General features: G+C 40.8%; 2 protein-coding genes across 2 annotated transcripts in view; one reads left to right on the top strand and one right to left on the bottom strand.

Moving 5' to 3' along the window:
• Positions 1-7200, bottom strand: part of lrrc75bb (leucine rich repeat containing 75Bb) — a 35852-nt gene extending 28652 nt beyond the window's left edge. The window contains exons 1-2 of the mRNA XM_026173922.1: positions 7117-7200; positions 6701-7009 (exon numbers count right to left, since the gene is read on the bottom strand). Coding sequence (XP_026029707.1) covers positions 6701-6988 — 288 coding nt within the window. The 5' untranslated portion in view covers positions 6989-7009; positions 7117-7200. The remainder of the gene's footprint in view (positions 1-6700; positions 7010-7116) is intronic.
• Positions 7201-14838: 7638 nt separating this feature from the next.
• On the top strand, positions 14839-22159 carry ggt1b (gamma-glutamyltransferase 1b). The gene is made up of 13 exons (XM_026173904.1): positions 14839-14888; positions 15616-15790; positions 15887-16017; positions 16143-16232; positions 16475-16667; positions 16756-16916; positions 17343-17492; positions 18636-18772; positions 19045-19232; positions 19327-19454; positions 19686-19798; positions 19894-20007; positions 21251-22159. Exons 2-13 carry the CDS (start codon positions 15624-15626, stop codon positions 21395-21397), a joined length of 1719 nt encoding a protein of 572 aa, XP_026029689.1. The 5' UTR covers positions 14839-14888; positions 15616-15623; the 3' UTR covers positions 21398-22159.
• The last annotated feature ends 2023 nt before the right edge of the window (positions 22160-24182 follow it).

Genomic DNA, 24182 nt, shown 5'->3' on the forward strand with positions numbered 1-24182 from the left:
CAATCATGACTCGCCGGCTTAAAGTCTGTGCTCTCTGACTGTTGTTGCTGAAGAGCTGCAGCTGTTTTGTACATTTCAAAAGCCGTGAATAAAGATGCTGAAAAGTATGCAAACGTGGACGGGTCTTCTGTGGTTCTGTTACACAAACAAAAAACTTCTTGCGCCCTGTTAGTCACCTGAAACTTCAGGAAGTTCTAACTTATTTGTAACATTTATAACACATGCTAATTAGCAAGCAAGCTTTAAAGACACTTGCTGATATACTTTGTTTCTCTCAGACAGAGTTGAGCTAAGTCCTTCCCTCGGTGGCTGTATTATGAAGCAAATTCGACAAAGCCAGGCTTTTCCCTGCATTAGCTTGGTGCTGCATTTCTAGCATTATAGCTGCACATCCCTAACCCTAACCCATTTGGAAGAAACATTAACCTCCTAAGACCTGAACTCTTTCATGACATGCATTTTTAATTTCTCTTTGTTATTTGGGCTGATTGGGACCTGATGAATGGAAAAACAAAGAATTACCAGATTTTTTCTGAGAAAAATGAGATCCACATATGAGGACATTCATTTTAAATTATCAAGCCCTTGTAGAGCAAAAATTAAGTATGTTGGTCTAGACAACACAAAATGTGATGTTCACATATGTGGAAGCCAGGTACTAGTTGCCCTCCCCTGTACTAGGAGGTTAAATGTTATTCACTGTGCTCAGATCTATCATACCCCCACAGTCAAATAAACAAAATGTAGAGGGAGTTCAGCACCTAACCAAGTACAAGCCTGGAAATACCACGATGGCTGAGGGCAACGAGGCGCTTGCGGAGAAACTGAACCACGTCTTTGCACGCTTCACGGTGAAGGGACAACAGGCAGCCGCAGCTCAAACATCGGACAACAGCAGCAGCCCAAGCCTCATGGTGCAGGTATATGAGGTGAGGTGCACACTGAGGGCAGTGAACCCCAGGAAGGCCGCCGGTCCAGACAGGGTGAGTGGGAGTGTCCTAAAAGAATGTGCAGACCAGCTGGCTGGGGTCTTCACTTTGATCTTCAACACGCCACTGTCCCAGTCCTGCATCCTGCCATGCCTAAAGTCGGTCACAATTGTCCTACTGCCAAAGTGTACCAACATTAGCAGCCTCAACAACTACCGACCAGTTGCTCTAACACCTGTTATACTGAAGTTTTTCGAGAAACTGGTCCGATGCCACATCATGTCCTGCCTGCCACTCACACTCGACACGCTCCAGGTTGCATACAGAGCTAACAGATCAACTGAAGATGCCATTGTCCAAAATGCCATCTCTCACCTGGAACAACAGGGGTGTTATGCCAGGCTGCTGCTTTTAATACGAAACTCCTGGACGGACTAATAGTTAAACTGCTCGATATCAGATTTCCTTCTACCACCTGCTGCTGGATCAGAGAGTTCCTGTCAGACCGTGTACAGAGAGTTAGAGTGGGTCCCCTTCTTTCCTCAGCCCTCAGCCTTAACCCCGGCTCTCCACAAGTCTGTGTACTAAGTCCCCTACAGTGCACTCTGTACACACATGACTGTATCAGCACCCAGTCAACGCAGTTATTAAGTTCGCAGATGATACGATGGTGGAGCTCATCTCTGGGGGCGACGAGACAGCATACAGAGCTGAGGTTCAGAGGCTGTCGGATTGGTGTGTAGACAATAACTTGGACCTCAATATCACCAAGACAAAAGAACTGGTAGTCGACTTCAGAAGGAGGAAGTCCCTGCTGCAGCCCTTCAGCATCAACGGGAAGTGTGTAGAAAGGGTGTCCAGTTTCAGGTTAATGGGTATGCACATAGACACAGACATCCAATGGAGCTCAAACACTTCGACGGTTGTAAAGAAGGCCCAACAGCGTCTCCATTTTTGTGAGAATCCTCAGAAAAATGGACCTGAAGAGGGAGCTGCTGATCGTCTTCTACTGTTGCTCAAGTTAAAGTGTGCTGAGATACTGCATCTCTGTATAATTCTTCAGCACACAAAAAGGCACTTCAGAGGGTCATCAACATGGCCCAAAAAATCTTTGGACATCCTCTTCCCTCCCTGAAGGACCCGTACAGCACTCGCTGTCTCAAGAGGGCACGCAGCATCCTACGGGATTCACACACCCAGGACACCGGGTGTTTAAGCTGCTGCCGTCTGGCAGGAGATTTAGGTTGCTGAGGTCACAAACAAACACACTCAAGGACAGCTTTTACAACAGTTACAGTAACAGTTAGATATTAATCAGTGCTAACAGCTGACCTGAATGGCTACCTCCCTTGACTTTTTTGGTGTGCAATAAAAATAATGTACAATAAGCATTCACTTATTCTTTTATTTATTAAGTGCTGACGTGGCACCAATTTCGTTGTACTACTGTACTAGGTATGACTGTGTAATGACAATAAAGAGTTATCTATCTTATCTATCTAATTTGGCTGACTGAAAATGATTAGCAATAAATAGCCTACACATGTAAATAATTGATTTTCTAATCAGAGCTCTGTTAGCTGCTAACTCATCAGCGTTAGGACCAGTCACACTGTAAAATCCATTCAAAGCAGCCCCCCGACGTGATTCAGTGTGAAGCTTTTATTTAGACTATTAAAACATTACCTCGCATGTACATAAGCAAGAATGCTGCCATTAAGAGGGTTGCATCTTGGCTGCAATCCAGCTATACTGTTATTACCATATTAACAAACTTAAGGCAAGTTGATTTTCTTTTGTATTTTAATTCCAAGGAGCCAGGCTGTTGTAATTTTTAAGTGGTCTTGAGGAATAGTTTTCCAAGCTTTCTCAGGACATTTTAAACTTTAACAGTGGACACTGACTACGTTTTCACTCATTTTCAGTCCAGTCCTTTCACCTGACCAATTTCAGAGTTTTTTTTCCTTTTAAGCCACTGACCATCAACCTCTGACTTATTCAATCATTAAAAGGCTTTTAAGTCAACTGAATAACTGGTATTGTGTCTACGCATAACAGACAACTTAGCAAAGAGCCAAATTTTCTTACCAGCAGCAAAACACACGTCTCCACTTCTTTACTTGGATATCCAAAAATTGCCAAAGATAACACAGTTAGCAGGCATAAAATAGCTTTTTTAGACCAACAAGGTGATTCCCAAAGAGCCAAAAACTTGACGTAGCGTGTCTTAAAAAAGGAAACCGGACAAGTGGTGAACAAAAGAAGAAGTGGCAGGTCTAAAAAAGATCTGAAAGTCATCTAATTAAGAAATAGGAAAAATCCTGTAGAGATCAGACACAGGACCCGAGAGATGCATCTGACCCTTCAGCTGATCCATCTACTGCTCACTGAACCCGCATCAAAACGGTTTTAGTGGAAGGCTGGCTGTCAACAAGCCATTCTTAAAGAACGGGATGAAAATTACAAAAACTGGACTAAAAATTGGTGGCAAGATGTTTTATGAAACGATGAATCCAAATGTTAAATTTCTGGTTTAAATCATCGTCAGTTTACATTGAGGTACAACAGTGATGTGTCTACAGCCATCTGTGCAACACAGCGGAGGCTCTGTCATATTTTGGGGCTGGATTTCAACCAGTGGTGTCAGAGATCTTGTCAAAATTGATCAATTTTGAATGTAGAAAACTAGAGTCAGATTTTGACTCTTCATGCAATACGACTGGGAAAGCGTCCGGTGCATTTATCAGCAGTGATCTGAAGCACACTGCCAATGAAGAACAAACAGCAGAATGTTATCAGTCATAGATTGGCTTCCCCGAGTCTGATTATTACTGAAGCAGTGTGGGATCATCTTGACAGAGAGCGAAACAAAAGTCCGCCAACATCCAAATAAGAGCTTTGAATATCCTTCAAGAAGCCTGGAGAACTATTCCTGAAGACAACTTAAACAAATGACAAGAAAACTTGTCTAAGAGAGTTTAGGCTGTGTTGAAAAATTAAAGGTGGCCATACCAAATATCGATTTTCAAGCTTGTTAGAATTGTACAAATTATGTTTTTGCTTTATATGCCGCATTTCCATGTATTTTTTTTTATATCCATTTCTAGCCCACTGTTATTTAGGATGTTTTTCCAGTTAATAAAATGAGTGTGCTTCTGACAACTAATCTTAATCTTTAAAAAGGTCACATACAATAATGTGGAGCAGTTTAATTACTGTTTTCTCCATAGCTACATATTGGTAATTAATATCAGTATTTGCTGATTCTTTGTTTGCTAATAAATATCTAGAAGATCCCAAACTAATTAACTTAATGGCCCACAAGGCAGATCTACCACAGAGATATCATGTGGGGGCCGATGTTATTCGTTCCTCTTTGAAACGACTTCCTCGATGTGAAAGACACTTGTTCCAGCATCCATCACTTCGAGGTGATTATCTCCAAAACCATCCGTCCCTGAGAGGAAAAGCTGCTTTACTGCTAGAGAACAACAACAGGAGATCAACTGGCAGTTTTTTTTTCCCTCCAGTCTTGAAGTATTATTAGTCAGACACTTGGCTTCAGCCCCAACAACGTAGCAGTGCTCTGGCTTCACCTCACTGAGTGATGGAGAGACTATTCGTGCTTCGTGAGCAGTTTAAATGCCGAGCTATGGAGAAAGCAGCCCCTGCACACGACCAACAAATCTACATGTTGATCTTTAAAATCCTTTAAAAAAATAAAAAGAAATGAGTGACTGTAGGTCTGCTTTAATAAACATAGACACTTTGAAGTCTTAAAGGAATATGTATGAGTCACTTCCCTCCTGCTTCATGCAAATAGTGTATGAAGCTTAACAATTCATCCTATTTTGTGCTCTGCTATTGGTTTTAGCAGAAGGATACCCATAAATCTGTCTTTAATTCAGACTTTTGAGAGCTTCCCATCGGCATTGTTTCCTGCTTTAATCTGCACACATCTGTATAATTTATTCTACAGCACCCTACAGATGGGCAGGGACTTTTCATGACAGGAGGCCCTCTTGATCAAAACTGCTTTTGTCTGAACTTCAGAACTGTTCCCTTTGATCACAGCTAACAGAAGGCAGCAGGAAGCTCAGGCTTCAAGCTTGAAAAATATTTATTTTTTCTTATTTCTCTAGTTTGTATAAATCTAGAGCAAGGATTAACCCAGAGATGGCAACACACAGCAATGTGTAACAGATGAGAGAAGAAAGGCTTCCCTTACCCTAGACCTGTATATTATTTCAGAGCTATGAAGCTGGGGAAAGAAAGGTGTTTCGATCGGGGACTGATTAGAGCTATTTTTAACAATGGTGTATTATAACCTCCAAGACTTTTGGATAAACTGCTTCTTAAGCCTTCTTAACAATGAAAACAGTGAACAGACATGCCATTCATTTACATTATATACAGGCTTTGTATACTCTATAAACTTGACTGTTAAACAGAGTCACCCCAGGTTCTTAAGTCTGCCTACTCACACTTTCAGTGTTAATATAAAAGGCTGATAAAAATATTGAGCCTGAGTTTATCATCTCTATCTTCATCATCTGAATCTTAATATTTCACCAGCATCTGAATTTTTAATCTCACATTTCTAAGCTCATTCAAACCTATTTCGTTCAACCAAAAAACAATGCATAAATCAAACACAGATCATTTAGACCCACCCATAATTTAGAGCTTTTAGTACGCACTTTAATTTTCTCTCATCTCTCACATTTTATGTGCGTCCCTCAGTCCCGCTTAGCCCATCATCAGCTCATCCAGAATTGCAGCTGCTCACAAAAAACATGGCCACCACCCTTCTTATCCTGGCTTCCCTTTCACTGACATCCGGTGAAATTTGTGAATTCATTTCAAAGTGTTACTAATTTCATATAAAGCCTTTATAGCCTTGTATGGCCAGGCTCCAGGCTCCAGTCATCTGAGCAGTCTTTATATACTGACCCAAGCTCTAATTTGAAATCTTTTTGACTTTATTGTAAACTCTTTTGAGGTTGTAGTACATCAGCCCCCTCAGTTTATCAGGTAAGCTGAATAAGTGGGTGTGTTTTAAATAACTACTGAGAACTAATTTCTGTGGTTTCATATGTTTCTCTAATCTTTCATCCAGTATTTTTGTGATATAACTCAAACCGAATGGATGCACAGAACTATGCCTTTATGAAAAAACACAATCAAAAGATTGTGTGTGCCTGTGTGTTTGCATGATGGATTGTGTATACTTATCTTTAATGTGTTTTTTTGTAATTGTGAAGAGCTCTGCAACAATGTGTTAAGAAATGCCGTACAACAACAACAAAATAAAATCATTATTCATAGTATAATAATGTTTGATTGGACCAGAATGTAACCAAAGAAACAGACTTTATGGAACTATTCAGCATGCCTTCATTTGAGGAGAAGTTGCACAGGATTTTAGAAATCAGAAACGCTGATGGCCAAAGGCTATTACTAGCTGGGGTGTGATCATTATGCTGAACTTCTGCTTTTAGTGAATGTTCTGTTAGACGTGACCAGGTTTTAGCAGACATGCAAAAACTGAACTACAGAATTTTACAAATGCACTTGTGGATGGTTCAAACATTAAGCACACAGTTTCACGCAAAACCAGCTTCCTAGCGATTTAAGAAGGCCAGTTGTTTAAAAACCACCTTCCATTCTTTAGTCACAAAGTTTCAGGTACACTAGGAATAAAGTAGTCCCCCCTCCCCCAAGCTTCCACAGTAAGCGCATGCATGATTAAAATAAGCTCGGTCTCTTGCCTTTCTCAGCACTTTCAGCACTTCGGCCGCTTGCTCCATCTTCTGCTCTCGGAGAAGCCTCTGGATTTCCCGGACCCAAGCCACCCGCCTGACATATGGGCTGTGGTTGGTTTTCCGCAGCATCCCTGGAAGCTTGTCGGACTTGAGCATCAGGGAGGTAAACAAGAAGTCTCCGCTCCTGCCGCCACTCCTCTCGCTCTCTCCAGGAATATCATTCCTCTGGCGTCTCCTTTTTGACAATTTGCTATCAAAATCGAGACTTCTCTGTCTGGTCAACTTAGAGCCCATCACTCCTGGGAGGATGTGTCACTGTTGGTGCGGAGAGCGAATTTTCAGCGTGCAGCCAAAACATCACACTTAACTTGAAATGTGAGGAGATGCATAAAATAGTGCCTCAAAGTTTGAAGGCTACTAACCAACCGCACAGCATCGCCACCGTAAATGTGCGGCTGGTTTCGCCGCCGTCTTCTCTCAGTCTGCATCTGTCCATGCACTGCCTAAGCACTCTGGCATCCCTCGCTTTACTCGGGGATGGTGTTTCTTCTCAGCCAATCAGATCGGTACTCGCTGCACAGCTTGAGAGTGCAGGAAAACACTCAGCTGAGTTTTCTTGCATAGCTATTAGAGTTGGCTAAAGCTGAACTACAATCTGAAACTGGGTGCGAATAAAGTGAATAAAAATAAAAGCATCCAGAAAATATGTTTAGTTTGAGTTTTTGTCAGTTTGGTGAAATTTGTTATCACAACATGATGCTTTGATGCGTCTGTTTATTGAGATTTGGAGCGTCTGTATGGGTCACCTGCCTTCAGTGGTATTTACACTCACTGGCCACTTTGTTAGGTACACATGTTCAACTTAAATATACAATCACGACCTGTTAATGTTCAAAGTGAGCATCAGAGTGGGCCAGAAATGTGACCTACGTGACTTGACTGAACGTGTCATGGCTGTTGGTGTCAGTCAGACTGTCATACTGGGATTTTCCCACTCAGTCATCAATAGGGTTTACAGAGAATGGTCTGAAAAACAATATATCCAGTGATCAGCCGTTTTGTGGGTGAAAATGCCTTGCTGATGTCAGAGGTCAGAGGAAAATTGTCACACTGCTTTGAGCTGATAGGAAAGCAACAGTCGGTCAAATACATACTCATTATGACAAAGGTACGCAGAAGTGCATCTCTAAATGCACACTGGATCTTGTAGCAGATGAGCTAAAACAGCAGAAGACCACACTGATCAGCACTTCTATAAGCTAAAAACAGTAAAATAAATGTCATAATCTGCACAGGTTCACCAAAATTGGACAACAGGAGATTGGAAAAATGTTGCCTGGTCTGATGGGCATTGATTTCCACCGTGACATTACAATGGTAGGAATCAGACTTTGAAAAAAAAAAGCATGGATCTATCTGGGCTAGTGCCAGCAGTTTAGGCTGCTGGTGGTGTAACAGTGTGAGGATATTTTCTTGGCATTTTTTAGGTCCCTTAGAACCAACTGAGCATCGTTTAAATGCCACAGTCTGCCTGAGTATTGCTGCTGACCATGTCTCTTTATGACCACAGTGTACCCATCTTCTGATGGGTGCTTTCAGCGGGGTGATGCACCACATCACAAATCTTGGATTATCTGAGATTGGTTTCTCAAATGTCCTCTCAAATGTCCTCCACAGTCACACGATTTCAGTCCAATAGAGCACCTTTGGGATGTGTTGGAACAGGAGACTCACATCATGGACGTGGAGCTGATAAATCTGCAGCAACTGTGTAATGCTGTTATGTTAACAAGTTTAACAAGCCTTGTAAGCCAAAGATGCTTGCATTTTTTTCAGTCCTGTTATCAAAACTCAAAAAACATGTTTAAAGCATGGATGAATTCCACTGACTTTCCAAGAAAAGTCAAGAAAGTCAAATAACTGATATTTGTGACCAAAAATCCTTATGTACACACAGAAACTGTGTTTTTTAAAGATCCAAAGGTACATTTATCAGTTCAAGTTGACACAAACCTCAAGTTCATCGTATTTATTAAGCGACATAATTGCAGAAACAAAGCAAAGTAACAGGATTGAACATGTCCTGAGAATGTGTGCATGTCAGTGTGTGTGTGAGTGTGTGTGAAAACAAACTTATGTAACCTTTTCTAAGAGTCCCTCTCTAGTTTGGGCCTCTTTTTCAATTTCCATATAGCAGGCTGTGACTGGCTTCAGTGGTGGGATGACCCCAGTTTTGTTCATGCACCTCAACATGTGTATCTGTGATGACACCTGGTTGGAGGTCACCACTACTTTACCACACACCATTCGCCAACAACTTCAGGACTTTGCCACAGAATATCTGTGGCTTTGGGTGCTATCTGTTAATGATTGAGTGTGAAATGCTTTGCATTAAAGCACTCACAGATCAGAATTTAGTGTGCACAGGCACCCGACATCCCTGCATGTCAGTTTTGCCTGGGCAATGGTCACTGCCTGATGTATCCTCATTGTGGATTGAATTGATGGCACATCTTTGGGCATCTCCTGAACTGCTTTCTCTACTGCATCATCATTGGCAAAAAACAACCTGATTACCATTTCTGTCTTTTGTAACGCAGCAAACAGTTCTGTAGCATCAGGAATGTCTGTCCCTTTGCTCACCAGACTGTCAGCCTTCCTCTTTAGGGCTCCTCCCACACCACCCAGTGCACCCTTTACAAAGATCGCCTCAAAGAAGTTCCATGTCCCAACAGCAAATCCTTGTTTGAACAGTTCATGGGCCGTCACTACAAAAATGGACCGCGGAGACCTTTGGATGTGCCCTCTGTCATGCACTGGTGACGAGTACTGCCAGATTGCTGGTGGGCCCTTAAATCTCGTTCCTTTAACTTTAACTTTCCTTTAACTTTAACTTTCCTTTAACGTTGTTTAACAACAGCCTTTTTTCTAAAACTGAAGTGGATAATGAGAAAGCTTATAATTTCTGACTTACTGTAGCAGTACTGAAGAGTCATACTAATCTTATACAGATCCTTGAAGAGAGACGCAAGTGGACTATTAGAACGAAATCGAACTCTTTGTTTACTGTGGATTTCACCTTTCATCTGCCCTTGTGTCTCCAAACTGATGCAGAGCCTTTGGGATGCTGTGCTGCAGGATGTGTCGGCGCTCACAGGCGGAGGCCTACTCCAGGAGCAGCAGGTGTACGGAAAAAAATCTTTAATGATCTGCAGCTCCATCTCCTGGATTCCTCATTCTCTCTGTTCTGCTTGAGGGACACCACAGTCACCGTGTGGTTTATGAGACGTGGGCTAACATTTAAATTCAAGGAGAATCATTAGCGTGCTGCGAGAACACCTGTGGCTCACTTTGCTCACTGCTCTTTATGGCGGTGGAGTGAGGCATTCCTTTACCTTCCCAGCCACACTCATGCTTCTTAGCTGACGTGTCTCAGTGGTTCAACATACCTGCATGCAACATAGGAACTGATTTACCAACCTGTGTTGCACCACCACCACATAGATGGTTTGGGGTCAGGCTTTGCCATGAGCTCCTTATATGCTTTTGTATGCCAGACTGTCATAAAATGGTGTGTGAGGCAAGACAGAAAAGGACCCAGATGTAAGACTCTCAGGCAGAACTAAACTCCACAATAATTTAAAAATCCCCAAAAAAGAATGTAAAAAAAAAAATCCCCAAACCTCCGACAAACTCAAAACTGACCATGACACAGACATAGCTGCCTTTAGATAAAAATTACACACTATATGAATGAAGACTCCATATCTAGTCTTCATCCTCACAGGGCTGGGTAATAACTAATAAAATGTCATCTAAGTTACACAATCAGAAAAAATAATGACATTTAGATTGACAAGAACTGCTTGATTAATCCCTGATTACGTGGTTAGATTCAGATTGATTCTGATTATGTTCCACTGTATATTGAAATTACTCCTTGAACTTTAATCATGCTAATAAAACCCATGCAGGCCACAGGTTGAACAATGCAAAGTCCATAACAGAAACTCCACAACCAGTCTGGTGGAACCAAACTAGAAAACTTGGAGTGCAATTTGTATTTTAGAGTAATCTGACTCACCCACAGTTCTGCAATAACATCTTTTATTAAAGACGCCATTAAACCAAACTTTAAAAAAAATCTGTCTGGCAGATGGCTGTCAGTTGGGTGGAGCCTGAGGAGAAATCTACAGCTTCATTGTTCTTGTGAAAAGGAAAGAACAATATCCCATCTCTTCTGTGTTTTGTTGCATTATGAAGGCACCATTTTCCTGCTGTTCTCTTTCGTCTGACATGGAGCAATGCACCTAACTCTGAATATTTAGTACAGCCTGAGGGTTACAGCTATGAAAACATCAATGCTGTCTGTTGGTGATGTCACAGCAGGAGCAAAGTGATGGGGACAAATTAGTAAAGAAGAAGAAGACTATAATTGTTTTGTTTGGCAATTCAAAGGTCAAAGGTCTGTGTTCCTTAAATGCCTAAATTGGATTTTTGAGTGCTTTGATAGCTGCGGCTCCACAGATTCAAGATTCGTTATTCGTCACATGCATAGTGATACAAGTACAACACACAGTCAAATGTGTCTTGAACTGCTCCTTTGACTGTGCAAGACATTATATTAAAAACAAGTACATTTAAATTAAAATTAAATCTGGAAATTTTAAATTTAAATCTGAAAAAAGTACAATGTGCGAACTTAATGTTAAAGTGCTTTGTGCCATATTAGCACAACAATGTATTGACAGAACAATGAAAGCAGAGAAAACAAAGTGACCAGAGTAATGTAAGCAGAGTATTTTAACAGGATAATTAAACAGAGTAACCAGAGTAATATAAATAGTAGTGAAGCAGTATGATCAGTGAATCAGTGTGTGATGTAATAATAAATCAGATATGATATGAAACATGACAGTAAAAGTTCTGGGACGTGACAAGAATATGATATAATGTCCTGTTTCTGTCACTTTGGGTGATGTTATGAGGGAAGTGGGAGTGGGAGCTCCTCTTGAGTCTCTCTGTTTTTGCCCTGATAGTGTGGAAACTTCTGCCTGATTGCAGAAGTCGAAATAGTTCGTCACTGGGATGGGACGGGACCTGCACCTTGTCCCATGTGCACCGGCCACATGGGACAAGGGATCCAGAATTTAAAACACACATAGGGAAAATACAGCTAAATGACCAGAGCCATCCTGCAAACCATCTCAATCTGGCCTCTGATATCCTTAAAAACAAACCCCAGCATTAGGATGGAATGAAACATTATTTTAGTTGAGGTGAACAACTCTACATAATAACAAAACCACCTACAGGGAGCAGGTCAGGCCTCTCACAGGTTATTGCTATCACAATCATTTGGATTTAAACACTACAAAAACCAAGGAAATGATTGTGGACTTCAAGAAGTAGAGCAGGTAGATAGTTTTAGTTACCTTGGTGTTCACATTTAGGTTGACCTCATTTGAACCACGGATCTCCTGTCAGGTGGGGAAGGCCCAGCTGAGGCGTTTGCTTCCTGAGGAAGCTAAGACACGTTCACCTCCCTTGCTACCTGCTGAGCAGCTTCTATCATTCAACAGCAGAGAGCCTTCGGACCCTCTGCTGCGTGGTGTGGTTCGCCAGCTGCATAGCTGGTGAGGGCAGGTGGTGGTCAGCGCGACACCCTGACTCCAGTGGAAAGCCAGGTGTATAATAATGGATCACACCCACCCGGACGTCACTGATTCTTTGCCCTGCTCTCTGGGGAAAGATTCAGATTAATCAAATTCAGCAGTTTAAACGAATCAGCCTCTTATCAGTAAAAAGCACATTCTGTTTGATTCTATTCTATAATAGGTTGGAGCTGCTACATCACTCATTTCCACCTGTGTGTGTTTTCTGTGATGAGCTACACTGAAAGCTTACACAGAATTTAACCCAGTGAAGCCCGAACCATTAAATAATTACCAGAAAATTCAATTAAAAAAGCAAAAAACAAAAAACGGGAGTGCTTATTTAAGAAATCCACACAAATATACTAAATAGACATCCGAAATATAAATACATATATAAAAAATATATCAATTTGCATATATGAGTTTGTCATTTTATCATAAATTAAAAATCCCATCTTTTTAGCTACATCTGGCAATCATGCAGTTTATTGCTCACATAAAAACTGCAAAAACCCATGTATGTGGGTAGTTTTTCTAACAAAAAATCCTTGGTTTTTAAACAAGGACGTATTTGAATGTAAAATCCATAGTTTAGCATAATTCAACACCAGGTGCACCATATTTTAATTCAGTTATTAGAAGTGTCTTTGCTAAAGTAAAGATGTTCCTGGATTCATTCAAGTTTTGACTGTCCTCTCCCCCTTCCTCTTCACCCTCTACACCACAGACTTCAGCCACTGCACAGAGACCTGCCATCTTCAGAAGTTTTCTGATGACTCTGCGGTGGTTGGATGCATCAGCAGGGATGATGAGACAGAGTACCGGGCTGTGGTCGACTCCTTTGTCACGTGGTGTGAGCAGAATCATCTGCAGCTCAACGTGGCAAAGACCAAGGAACTGATCGTGGACTTCAGGAAGACCAGGAAACACTTGACCCCTGTTTCAATCCAGGGGGTCAGTGTTGACATTGTGGAGGACTATAAATACCTTGGAGTACACATTGACAATAAACTGGACTGGGCTAAAAACACCACAGCACTTTACAGGAAGGGCCAGAGTCGTCTCTATTTTTTGAGGCGACTGAGGTCCTTCAACATCTGCCAGAAAATGCTGAGGATTTTCTATGAGTCTGTGGTGGCCAGTGCGATCCTCTATGCTGTTGCATGCTGGGGGAGCAGGCTGAGGGTCGCAGATGCCAACAGACTTAATAAACTGATCCGTAAGGCCAGCAATGTTGTGGGGATGGAGCTGGACTCCCTCAAGGTGGTGTCGGAGAGGCGGATGCTGTCCAAGATAAAGACAATGTTGGATAACACCTCCCACCCACTCCATGACATGTTGGTCAGTCACAGGAGCTCGTTCAGTGAGAGACTGAGATTACCGAAAAGCACCACTGAACGACACAGGAAATCATTCCTGCCTGTGGCCATCTCCCTGTACAACGCATCCACTTAACACACTGTTTGCTGCTACAGCTACACGTTTCTTTTCCAAATATTTATTTATAAGTGACTTATGTATGTATGTATGTATATATATGTATATATTGTACTATTCTTAGTTAGCGTATTGTCTGTCTTGTCTTAATGTTGGTTTAAAATGGAGCACTGTAACAAAAAATAATTTCCCCCAGGGATCAATAAAGTATTCTGATTCTGATTCTGAAATCAGTCAAAAATAAGAATAGAATAATCCTTTAATTGTCCCACAAAGGGAAATTTGGTTGTAACAGCAGCCAAAAACACACATATACAAACAAACAGTACACAGGACACAGAACAGAAACATACACAATTTTTCTTACATAAGAAGGTAATCCATCGTGTCCCTGCTGCTTTCGGCCTGAATGCTTACTTAACTGACCTTCCTCAGTCAGCTTTGCACTCGTTCACATGGTTCTCCTGCAGTTTGTTCAGAGAGTTTGTTTCCTCGCCTCATGGCAGATCTTCTCCCTCGCAGCCGAGAAAGCCTTCACTTTTCCGATGAGAAGGCACTTTATTTAAAAACCTAAATATTAGGTTTTGTGTGAAGTCATAGAAAGAAAAAAAACTCAATGACATTCCTGCAGGCGCTGTGTTACTTAAGAGAAGGAAACAGGTCCTGTGTTAACTATAAAACGTTTGGCATTTATTTAAAGTGAACCATCAGCAAACTGAGGCTACTGCTGGTTAATCTTTTTCACAGATAAAGTATTACCACAGATAAAGAGCCTTTCATCTGGCGATTATTTCTTACTCTCAGCTCCAGGGTTGTGCAGTTGTCTGTGGATATTAGAAAGTTGCTTGAATACAGAAAACTAATTATTTGAAAGCAGCTGTCTAAGGTTTTTTTTTTCTTTCATTTTCTATACTTTCGTCTGCCTGCATCTTTCACCCCAATCAAAAACACAAGTATGGTGTTTTATGGTGGGATGGTTTAAAGTTTAACTACTCTGTGACAATCACACATCGAGACCTTGAGTGAGCCTTTTACCGTTCAACTCCTGCAGACCGTGGCACAGCGTGCAGCCTGCTGCTGAGACCCCGAGAGGAACTGAAGTAAGAGAGGTCATTGATTCATATCTGTGAAAGCAAAATGTTCAATTTAAATTGAAGAAAGGGGCCGTTTTCAGTTTATTGAAGTTATTTTGTGTGTGAGGTGTGAAAACAGACGACAGCTTTGTATAACTAGTCAGTTTATACTGATGTGCACTAATATTAAATGTGCTGCGCAGCTATTAATTTGCTTTCCCGTCACATTCTCTGGTTTTATTCGTGTAGTGAAGCTTTGCAGGCTACAATTTCCAAGACGTTTTTTCAGGGAAGTATTAGAAATGGATTCTCTTAGGGCTCTTACTGTGGTTATGTTAATATTACACAACGTTGGAAATCTTGTGCCTCAGACTTATCAAATCTACAAATCTTTTCCTCAAACTGGCATTGCTGACCTGGATCAAATGGGAATACATGATGAGCGTAGCTGTATAATGATGACTAAATTTCTAAATTATTTACCCAAGCCACTGGACATGATATATATTTTTAGTTTTCTCTCTGCTGAATTAATTTCATCTACAACCTCTTTATGTAGCTGGTACAGGTGCGAGCAGTCGTGTTTGGTTTCACATTGCACAAAGTATTTAAACATGTATTGTATGTCTGTCAGAGGATGTATAATCTCAGTGTTTTGCATGTTCCTGCTGCTTTGTTTTAGCTCAACATTGCAACTTTTAAAATACAAGCCAAGTCTTCTGAGGTATTAAAGAAATTATTTGTTGTGTTTGAGGTATAAAAATGAAAAAGAAGACAATAATTGTGGCACTGACAATACTGCTGCTGGCAGCAGCTGCTACTTTTGTGGGCGTCTACTTTGGTGTGGGGAGAAGGGAGACAAAAAGTGAGAGGGGGTACTCTAAGGCAGCTGTGGCAGCAGACGCTGGACCATGTTCAGAGATCGGCAGGTAAGATCTGTCCACAAGATACTTCGGAGGATCTTAACTGTAAAACTTCCAGCACCTTCCCTTCCCACTTTGTCTCCTTTTTATTTCAAACCTCAGGGACATGCTGAAGAGAGGGGGCTCTGCAGTAGATGCTGCTATAGCTGCTTTTTTGTGTGTTGGACTGATGAATGCTCATAGTATGGGTATCGGAGGAGGACTTTTCTTCACCATCTATAATGCAAAGACTGGTACACCTGCCGTCTTAAATGCATTTTACTTCAAATACTCTGTTCTTATACTTTCCCACTAACACAACAAACCCATAAAGCTTCCACTTCATTGGGCCCCTAAATGCTTTTCCTGACCTGCACAGGGAGAGTTGAGACCATTGATGCCAGGGAGACGGCACCACGCAACGCAACAGAAAACATGTTTGGGAACAGTACAGATCTATCCCAGAAAGGTAATGTTTAACCAGCACTATCTGACATGGCAACAAACTGAGGGAAGTTGATGACTTTGTGATTGTGATGGAGAAAAGGGTGATCAGTGTCAGAGAGTGTAATTTCTTAAAGATTTGCTTGTGAAATAAATAATTAAACAATCATTTAGATTAAAAATTATTTTAAAAAACCTCTAAAGAACTTCAGTGCACCAAAATAAAATCTTTAAGACTTCCTTGTGCCTGATCCTCATTGTTATTAGGAGGGTTGGCGATTGCTGTGCCAGGGGAGATTCGAGGTTACCAGATGGCACACCAGCGACATGGAAAACTGCCTTGGAAAGACTTGTTTATGCCAAGCATTGAACTTGCAGAGAAAGGATTTCCTTTGGGAAAGGCACTTGCCTCAGCTTTGTCTAGTAATAAGCAAACCATCATGCAGGACCCAACCTTGTGGTGAGAAGAAGGGAACTATCCCTATAAAAACTGTGACATTATTTAGACAGTGACTAAATCCATTGTAAATCATCTTCTCTTCTTTCAGTCAAGTTTTTTGCGGGGAGAAAAGCGACGTCCTAAAAGAAAATGAAACCGTTAAATTTACCAAGCTCGCGGAAACCTATAGAAAAATAGCCGAAGAGGGTCCTGATGCTTTTTACAAGGGAGAATTGGCTCAGAAGCTTGTGGCAGATATCCAGGCAGCAGGTACTATTTTTATTTTACAAAGTATAGTTTTTAACACTAATAAGCAGACATTTTAATTGAACGGGAAAACAGATGAGTTGGAGTCACATATATAGAAATTCACCAGCACTTAACATCAGGACTGAACTGATTTGAGTCTGGCAGCAAACGTTCAGTTCTCCTGTGCTGATAGTCGCAGCTATCTTCCCAGTTTTGAGATTTACAGTCAAAGGGTTAGACTTATGAGAACAGCAGTTTCTGCAATTAAAATCATGTTTCTGTACCTAGAAAACCCCATATACGCAGTTTCCATAAAAAGTCTTTATATTTAGTCTTTAAATAGCTACATACACCTCTATGCACATCTAATTTTCACGATAAAGAGGATTTGTGCAACGCAGCAGTTCTGTCCAAGTGTGCGTTCACAGTGTTTGTCAATCTGTTTAGGCGGCATCATCACAATGGAGGATCTGCAGGATTATACGCCTGTCTTGGATGAGAACCCTCTAAGGGTGAACGTGGGGGAGTACACCATGGTTGTTCCCAATGCCCCCGCTAGCGGCCCTGTGCTCTCGCTGATATTAAACATCTTGAATGGTAAGCCTTGATGCTTTGTCCAAAAAAACATCCCGAGTGGGAGAGAATAAGCTTTTATGTGAGCTGCCTTCACACTACCAGTCAGTCTTTCAGAAAAGACTCAACAAGCTGATCTACTGTGCACTAAATCTCTTCAGTCTCACTTCAATAAAAAGCACCTTTGACTTATTGCTACCTAAGAGCAGCTGGAATGATGGGATAAAGCACAGATCTACCTTTGGGATGATTTTCAGTGAACTATCATATAGATATGGGATAACTATGCCAAAATTAAATTAGTGCTCCAGGTTGAAAGTGTGGGGCCCATTTGGATTAAAAGAGCTTTAATTTTATTGAAGTAGTGAAGATCCAAAGATAATTGTCTGTTTTACATCTGTGATGCTATTTCCATGCTCCACTTTGTGCAGCATGGACTGTTGGCAATGTGATATATAAATAAAGTTGACCTTGACCTTGTTGGTTGGGGAATGCTATACTATCTAAAATATTTGCCTGGGAGGACACTGTCTCCCTGCTTCAGTAACTTTTTAGGTCAGAGACAGTCTCTTCTTCTAACGATTAGATCCCAAATCTTCCTTTAAAGATATTAATCTTTCCTTTCCTTTCCTTTCCTTTCCTTTCCTTTCCTTTCCTTTCCTTTCCTTTCCTTTCCTTTCCTTTCCTTTCCTTTCCTTTCCTTTCCTTTCCTTTCCTTTCCTTTCCTTTCCTTTCCTCACTATTTCCGCCCTGCCTCCCACACACTCACATTAATCTCACTATTTCATCTCTAATTGGACAGAGTTGAATGGTGGAGGCTTCACACACACACACACACACACACACACACACACACACACACACACACACACACACACACACACACACACACACACATTTCACTGTCCAAAAACTTCCATCCGGCTGATTTACTGTGACTCCTGCCGCTGTCAGCTGAAACCCATCAGACCCAGACTCTGGCTCTCTCAGCCATCTCCCTGTTTCCTCATGTGGCTGTCAGCTCTGGTCTGATTGCAGCTCCCTTTTAGACTAAATGAAAAGCACAGGAACAGCCTGCATTTTGTGTCTCATTTCCTACCTGAACAACCATTTGTGGGTAAGGCTGTGCTTTAAATGAAATGGTACTTATTGTTGTATTTTCTGCAGGCTACAACTTCACCTCAGATAGCGTGGCAAGCACTGAGAAAAAGATCCTAACCTACCACCGCATGGTTGAGGCCTATCGTTTCGCTTACGCAAAGAGAACCATGCTCGGAGATCGGAAGTTTCTCAACATCACAGGTGTAAGGTTATAGATTATACAATTATTAAAGGAGTTTTTGACATCACTTCTATAATGAAACAAATCAAACAAATTTTAAAAAAACAATTGAAATTAATCCAAATTTGATGTTAGTCCTCCATGAGAGTCATTGTTCGACACTGTTTGAAAAGAGAAAAACAAAATTACCCTGCATATTCTGATTAGGCTAGAATCTTTAAAACCTGAGGACAGAATAATAGGAAACCTTTTTAGGTTTTGCATGTGTATAATTATAATATTTCTCCCCCAAAGCTCATCCAGAATATGACTTCACAATTGTATGCCGATGCCCTCCGTGAAAAGATTACCGATGAAACCACACATCACATGAACTACTACGAGCCAGAGTTTTATCTGCCTGAAAACTACGGGACCTCGCACCTCTCGGTAGTAGCTGAAGATGGAAGTGCTGTGGCTGCCACCAGCACTATCAACCTATAGTACGACTTCCTAACTGACACTTCATGAAGTTAATCACTCATGTGTGTACAACTTATGTGATTTCTTACTGGTTATTGGGTTTGTTTTTTGCAGTTTGGGCTCCAAAGTTATGTCAGCATCAACAGGGATCATTCTCAACAATGAGATGGACGACTTCAGCTCGCCTGATATCACAAACAGCTTCGGTGTGCCTCCTTCACCGAACAACTTCATCAGGCCAGGTAAGGTTATGGCCACCACGCTCGTACAGACTGAGAACACACATAAGAGGGCCTTAAAACCAGCGACTCTGCAAGACAGATGAGCTTTTTAATGACAGAGTGATTAAAAGTCATGCAGATGTCAGCCTGGTTATTGACGGTTACTGAATAATATCTTGTGTGCATGCACATGAATCTGCTCTGACTCAGACATTCAGAAAGTAATTATTATCAACATATCATTTTAAAAAGGGAAACGGCCAATGTCTTCAATGTGTCCAACAATCCTTTTTGACAAAAGCAACAAAGTGAAGATGGTGGTCGGAGGTTCAGGAGGAACAAAAATCACCACCTCTGTTGCTCAGGTAAAATGCGTACCGATACCTATGTAAAACACTCATTTCTACTCGTTAAATGTAGAAACTAATTAATAACTTGGTTTCTATTTAATACTTATTAGGTGATTCTAAACACCCTGTTCTTCAACTATGATCTGAAAGAAGCTGTGTTAGATCCAAGGGTCCACAACCAGCTGAGTCCTAACATCACTGTAGCGGAGCCTGGCTTTGACAAAGTGAGTGTCACAAGCAGTAAACAACAACTGGGCGGTGGTGTGGTGTGCAGGGAAACTATGTTTTATTCACAACCCTAAGAAACACTGTATAAACCAAAGTCATGACAAGAACTGGGAACACTGTTTCATCTTTAGCTTCATGGGTAAAAACAGCGTAACAATAAGGGAGGAAATGGTTGTACTAGGGTTATGCTAATGGTCTAATTTGTGGCATTTCACCTCTGTTCACAAAATTGAACAAGACACCAGACCAGGACTCTCTGAGTGTTCATAACATGTGTGTTAATTCATGGTGAGAAGTTTAGAGGCTAGGCTGGAGCAGACTAGAACAATTATAAAAGGCTGGAACAAAGCTGATATTTACTGAGTTTATAATCTGGGGATGTGGTGGAGCTGAAAACTGGACTGCAAGCAGAAACAATTACAGATGATTTCATGATTCTAGAGCCATACTTCTGTAATCAGGTTACACAGAGAGGAGAAGAAGGGAGAGAGAAAGAGAAAACTGAAAACAAGAACAGTTTTAGGTGATATATTTGTACATCACAAATACAATGCTTGACAAATTTATGTTTTTCTGGTGTAAATTTACTACCACAGCTACTCTGAATTAGCAGTATTGGTAATTACAAAATTTCTCTGTTTCTGTTACAGTTAATCCACCAATCATAACGATATTTTAATGCAAAAATATAAGTATTGCTGTTCTGAATTTTCTAATTCAGTTTGACTAAAAAGCAAAAAAAAAAAAAAAAAAAAAAAAAAAAAAATGTAGCACACTTTTTTTTTTATTGGCACCAGTTTACAATTATGAATTTCCATACCTGAAAAGAAAAAAATGTTTCAGTAATAGAGTTTTATGCTTGGTTCATTTCAAACTTCCACCCCCTTTAAATTCTGCATCTGTTTTTTTCTAACAGCAGACACTGACTTCCTGGTCCAAAGATCGTTCATGTTTTATATTCTTATTCTTACATAGTTAACTTGGTTGCACCATTACATGTGGGGTGATTGCTGACCAGCACTCCAGTTCTCTTATTAAAAGTGCTCTTTACAAGTACAGTTTACAAGTACTGTGCAATGCAAAAAGTATTAAAATAATCCTCTCTACTCTCATGCAAAAACAGCAGTGTTAATGGACAAACACTGAACAGACAACCCCTCCCCACATGTTTACATGGCACGCCTAGTCAGTCATGTTTTTGTGCTTAGAGTCTGTCTTCACTCATGCTTTGGTTTCCAGGATGTCCTGGATGGTTTGGCAAGGAAGAACCATGAGACAAAACTCCTCACATCGACGGGAGCCGTGGTGCAGGCAGTACTGTGTCATGATGACAAGGTGTATGCTCAGTCCGATCCACGCAAGGGGGGGTATGCAGCAGGATACTGAAGTTATAAACACACCTATGATTATGGAGAGATACTGTAGTTTTGTAAACCTTGACACCAGTGGGACAACCTCAAAGATTAGAAAGTTGATAAAGATTCAGCCAACATGGGCGTTTGTCTTGGGCACCAGTTGTTTTGTACTGATTGTACAAAACAACTAGTACCAGCTGAACAAGCCTTTAACCATTACAAGCTATACTTTAACACTGAGTGCCTTGGCTGAACCTTCTTAACTTCACATCATTCTAATGATCACATCAATCTAGTGAATAAAATCTTTTAAAAAATATATCTTTTGGTATAACAGTAAAAACAAACAAAACTGTTCAGACACTGAGCGCCTATGATTCAATCTATTTGTGAAGCACAGATTAGTAGATGTGTAAAGCAGTTTCCTGCGATTGTTTTGACACATGGCATCCACAAAACTGAGATCTGCTACTGTCATAAGAAACTGCAACACCTCGGGATCAAACATTTTCAAACACTGCACATAACAACATCCAGGAATCCCAAGTTCATCGGCTTTTAATGACCTCATAAAAACATTACAGCTGTTGCCGTCCATCTTCACCTTTCATTCAGCTAAAGTTACATAATAAGTTAAATACATAACAGTGTTAGATTAGATATATAGAAATAAATAGATTTGCTATGAGTGACTGGATCACATGTAATAGAACCAATGTTTCAAAACAAAGCTGGGACTTGTTCTCTGGACCTACCATATATTTATTGAAAAATAAATAAATTGCAACTTTTGAAGCGCAGAGCTGTGTAGTTTGGCTATTTCCATCTTGTTCTCTCTTTTAATTTTTTTTATATCACTACTTGGATCATTAACTATGTTTACAACGTTAAACCATGACTCCATCTTGGTGTTTTGACACCAGATCTAATAAGTGAAGGATGGAACTGACAAAGACTGTGCACTCTTGTCACTCAACAACTCGTTGCACAACATTCAGCCCAGTAGCTTACCCTGTTATATAGTTTATCAGACTAGAGCTGGGACCATAATTTACCAAATGAACATAATCCTGTATTGAATTTAGGTTGTGAATCTAGCGACTGACACCATCAAGTGTTTTCTGAGGTCATAAATCAAGTGCAGGGCCAGGTCAAGGTGTTATGGGGCCCTAAGCAGAATTTTATTAGGTGCCTGAACACATCACCTACCCCCCACATGGCACCATTAATTATTAACCATTCTCCTCATTTAATTGTTAATTGTGCATCTAAGACAACCATTACCATGGTGTACTACCGTGCAGGAAAGCAGTAAAATAAACCAGCAGACAAAAGTTACACAAATAAAGTTAACAATTTTTATTGACTTTGTACAAAAGGGCAAAACAATTACAATTTAACATAAGCCTAAATATTTTTTATTACATAAAAAACAAGGGCAAAAAACAACCAAGTTTAATACAAACGTATGTAGGAAAACTTACTGTGATGCGTTCAAAATGAGGCAATGCAAGCCACAAACAAAATGAGACAACCTGTCAATACAGGATAGCCCATTAATATGTGACTAGCACTTCCTTAGTTCAGACAGCCATGGCAACGTTTCAGCCTAATCAGTAACAAGTCATATTTACAGTTTAACTTGTGTAGCAAGAGTCTAACTCTGACCATCTCAGACTAAATCTAAAACATAATTCATTAGTCAAATCAATGAGATTAATGGGAAACAATCCCGGCAGCTACAATATTTATCATATTAAAGTTGAATCTCCCACTTTCAAAAGGGATAAACAATATAGTCCAAGGCCAGGGATAGCTATGCCACAAATCAGCTACACCCCACAGGCTGATAACCTCAACAGGGATCAGCTGTTGTTCTCCCATCCTGTACAGAGTAGTCCAGCAACCACTCCAGGCTCAGCAAGACAATTTTCTGCATGTGAGTGCAATCAAATACACCTGTCATCAATGAACCCAACCCAATTGCAGCCATTGTGAAACACAAAACCACTCCCAAATTAGTGCTCATTTCCTTGCATCAAATATTGAGGTGCCTCGATGGTGCGAGTACCATTCATATAACGATGAATGTTATTCAGCAACATCAGACGTGATGACCAGATCTGTTTGTAAGGCTGTGAACAGACTAGTGAGCTAAAGATAAAGTTTCCAGCCATGATTTCTGTGGTTTCCACACAACGTAAACTAACCTCGTCATGCACTGAGTGAAATGAAGGCCACTTTCATGCCTCTATTTAACTAACATCACGGTCAGTGAGTGTTTATGATACCAGACTGTAATTACTCATGGAAACATCCTTTTTCTGCTACTTTTTTCCTTCCTCTGTTTTTCTCTTTTTCACTTTTCACCCCCAGAGGAATAAATCACTTTTGTCATGATCTACTTACAGACAGTTACAGTAAACATGACCCCAGCTGTGACGCTGGCAGTGGAAATCTTTGCTTTTTTCTTCTTCCCAGAATTTCATCTCTGCTTATTGCAGATGATGTAGTTCAGCAGTTCACACGCACTGGAGCAGTTTGCGGCCAAGAGTGATGCGGCGGGAACAAGAATTAGCACCTCCAAGTCTGATGCCATGGTCCTCAGCCAGGGAAGGGTGGAGTGCTCACTCTGGGTCAGTGATGAGATGCTGCCACAAGTGAGGGGAGAGGGGAGCAAGTGATTGACAGACGGACTGGGGCGGCATCTGCAGTGATGCACGCACTGTACTGGTCCATCGTGGTAAAAAGAGAGAGGAGCATGTCGATTTACGTCCCTACCTTATAGTCACGAGCTCTGGACAGTGACTGAAAGA

The sequence above is a fragment of the Astatotilapia calliptera genome, chromosome 7 (assembly GCF_900246225.1).
Source record: "Astatotilapia calliptera chromosome 7, fAstCal1.2, whole genome shotgun sequence".
In the NCBI taxonomy this organism is placed as follows: Eukaryota; Metazoa; Chordata; class Actinopteri; order Cichliformes; family Cichlidae; genus Astatotilapia; species Astatotilapia calliptera.

Coding starts and splice junctions, on each gene's coding strand:
- ggt1b (XM_026173904.1), top strand. CDS start 15,624: ATGAAAAAGAAGACAATAATTGTGGCACTGACAATACTGCTGCTGGCA. Junction 18,773..19,044: donor AGTTTCTCAACATCACAGGT/GTAAGGTTATAG, acceptor TCTCCCCCAAAG/CTCATCCAGAATATGACTTC. Junction 19,233..19,326: donor ACCAGCACTATCAACCTATA/GTACGACTTCCT, acceptor TGTTTTTTGCAG/TTTGGGCTCCAAAGTTATGT.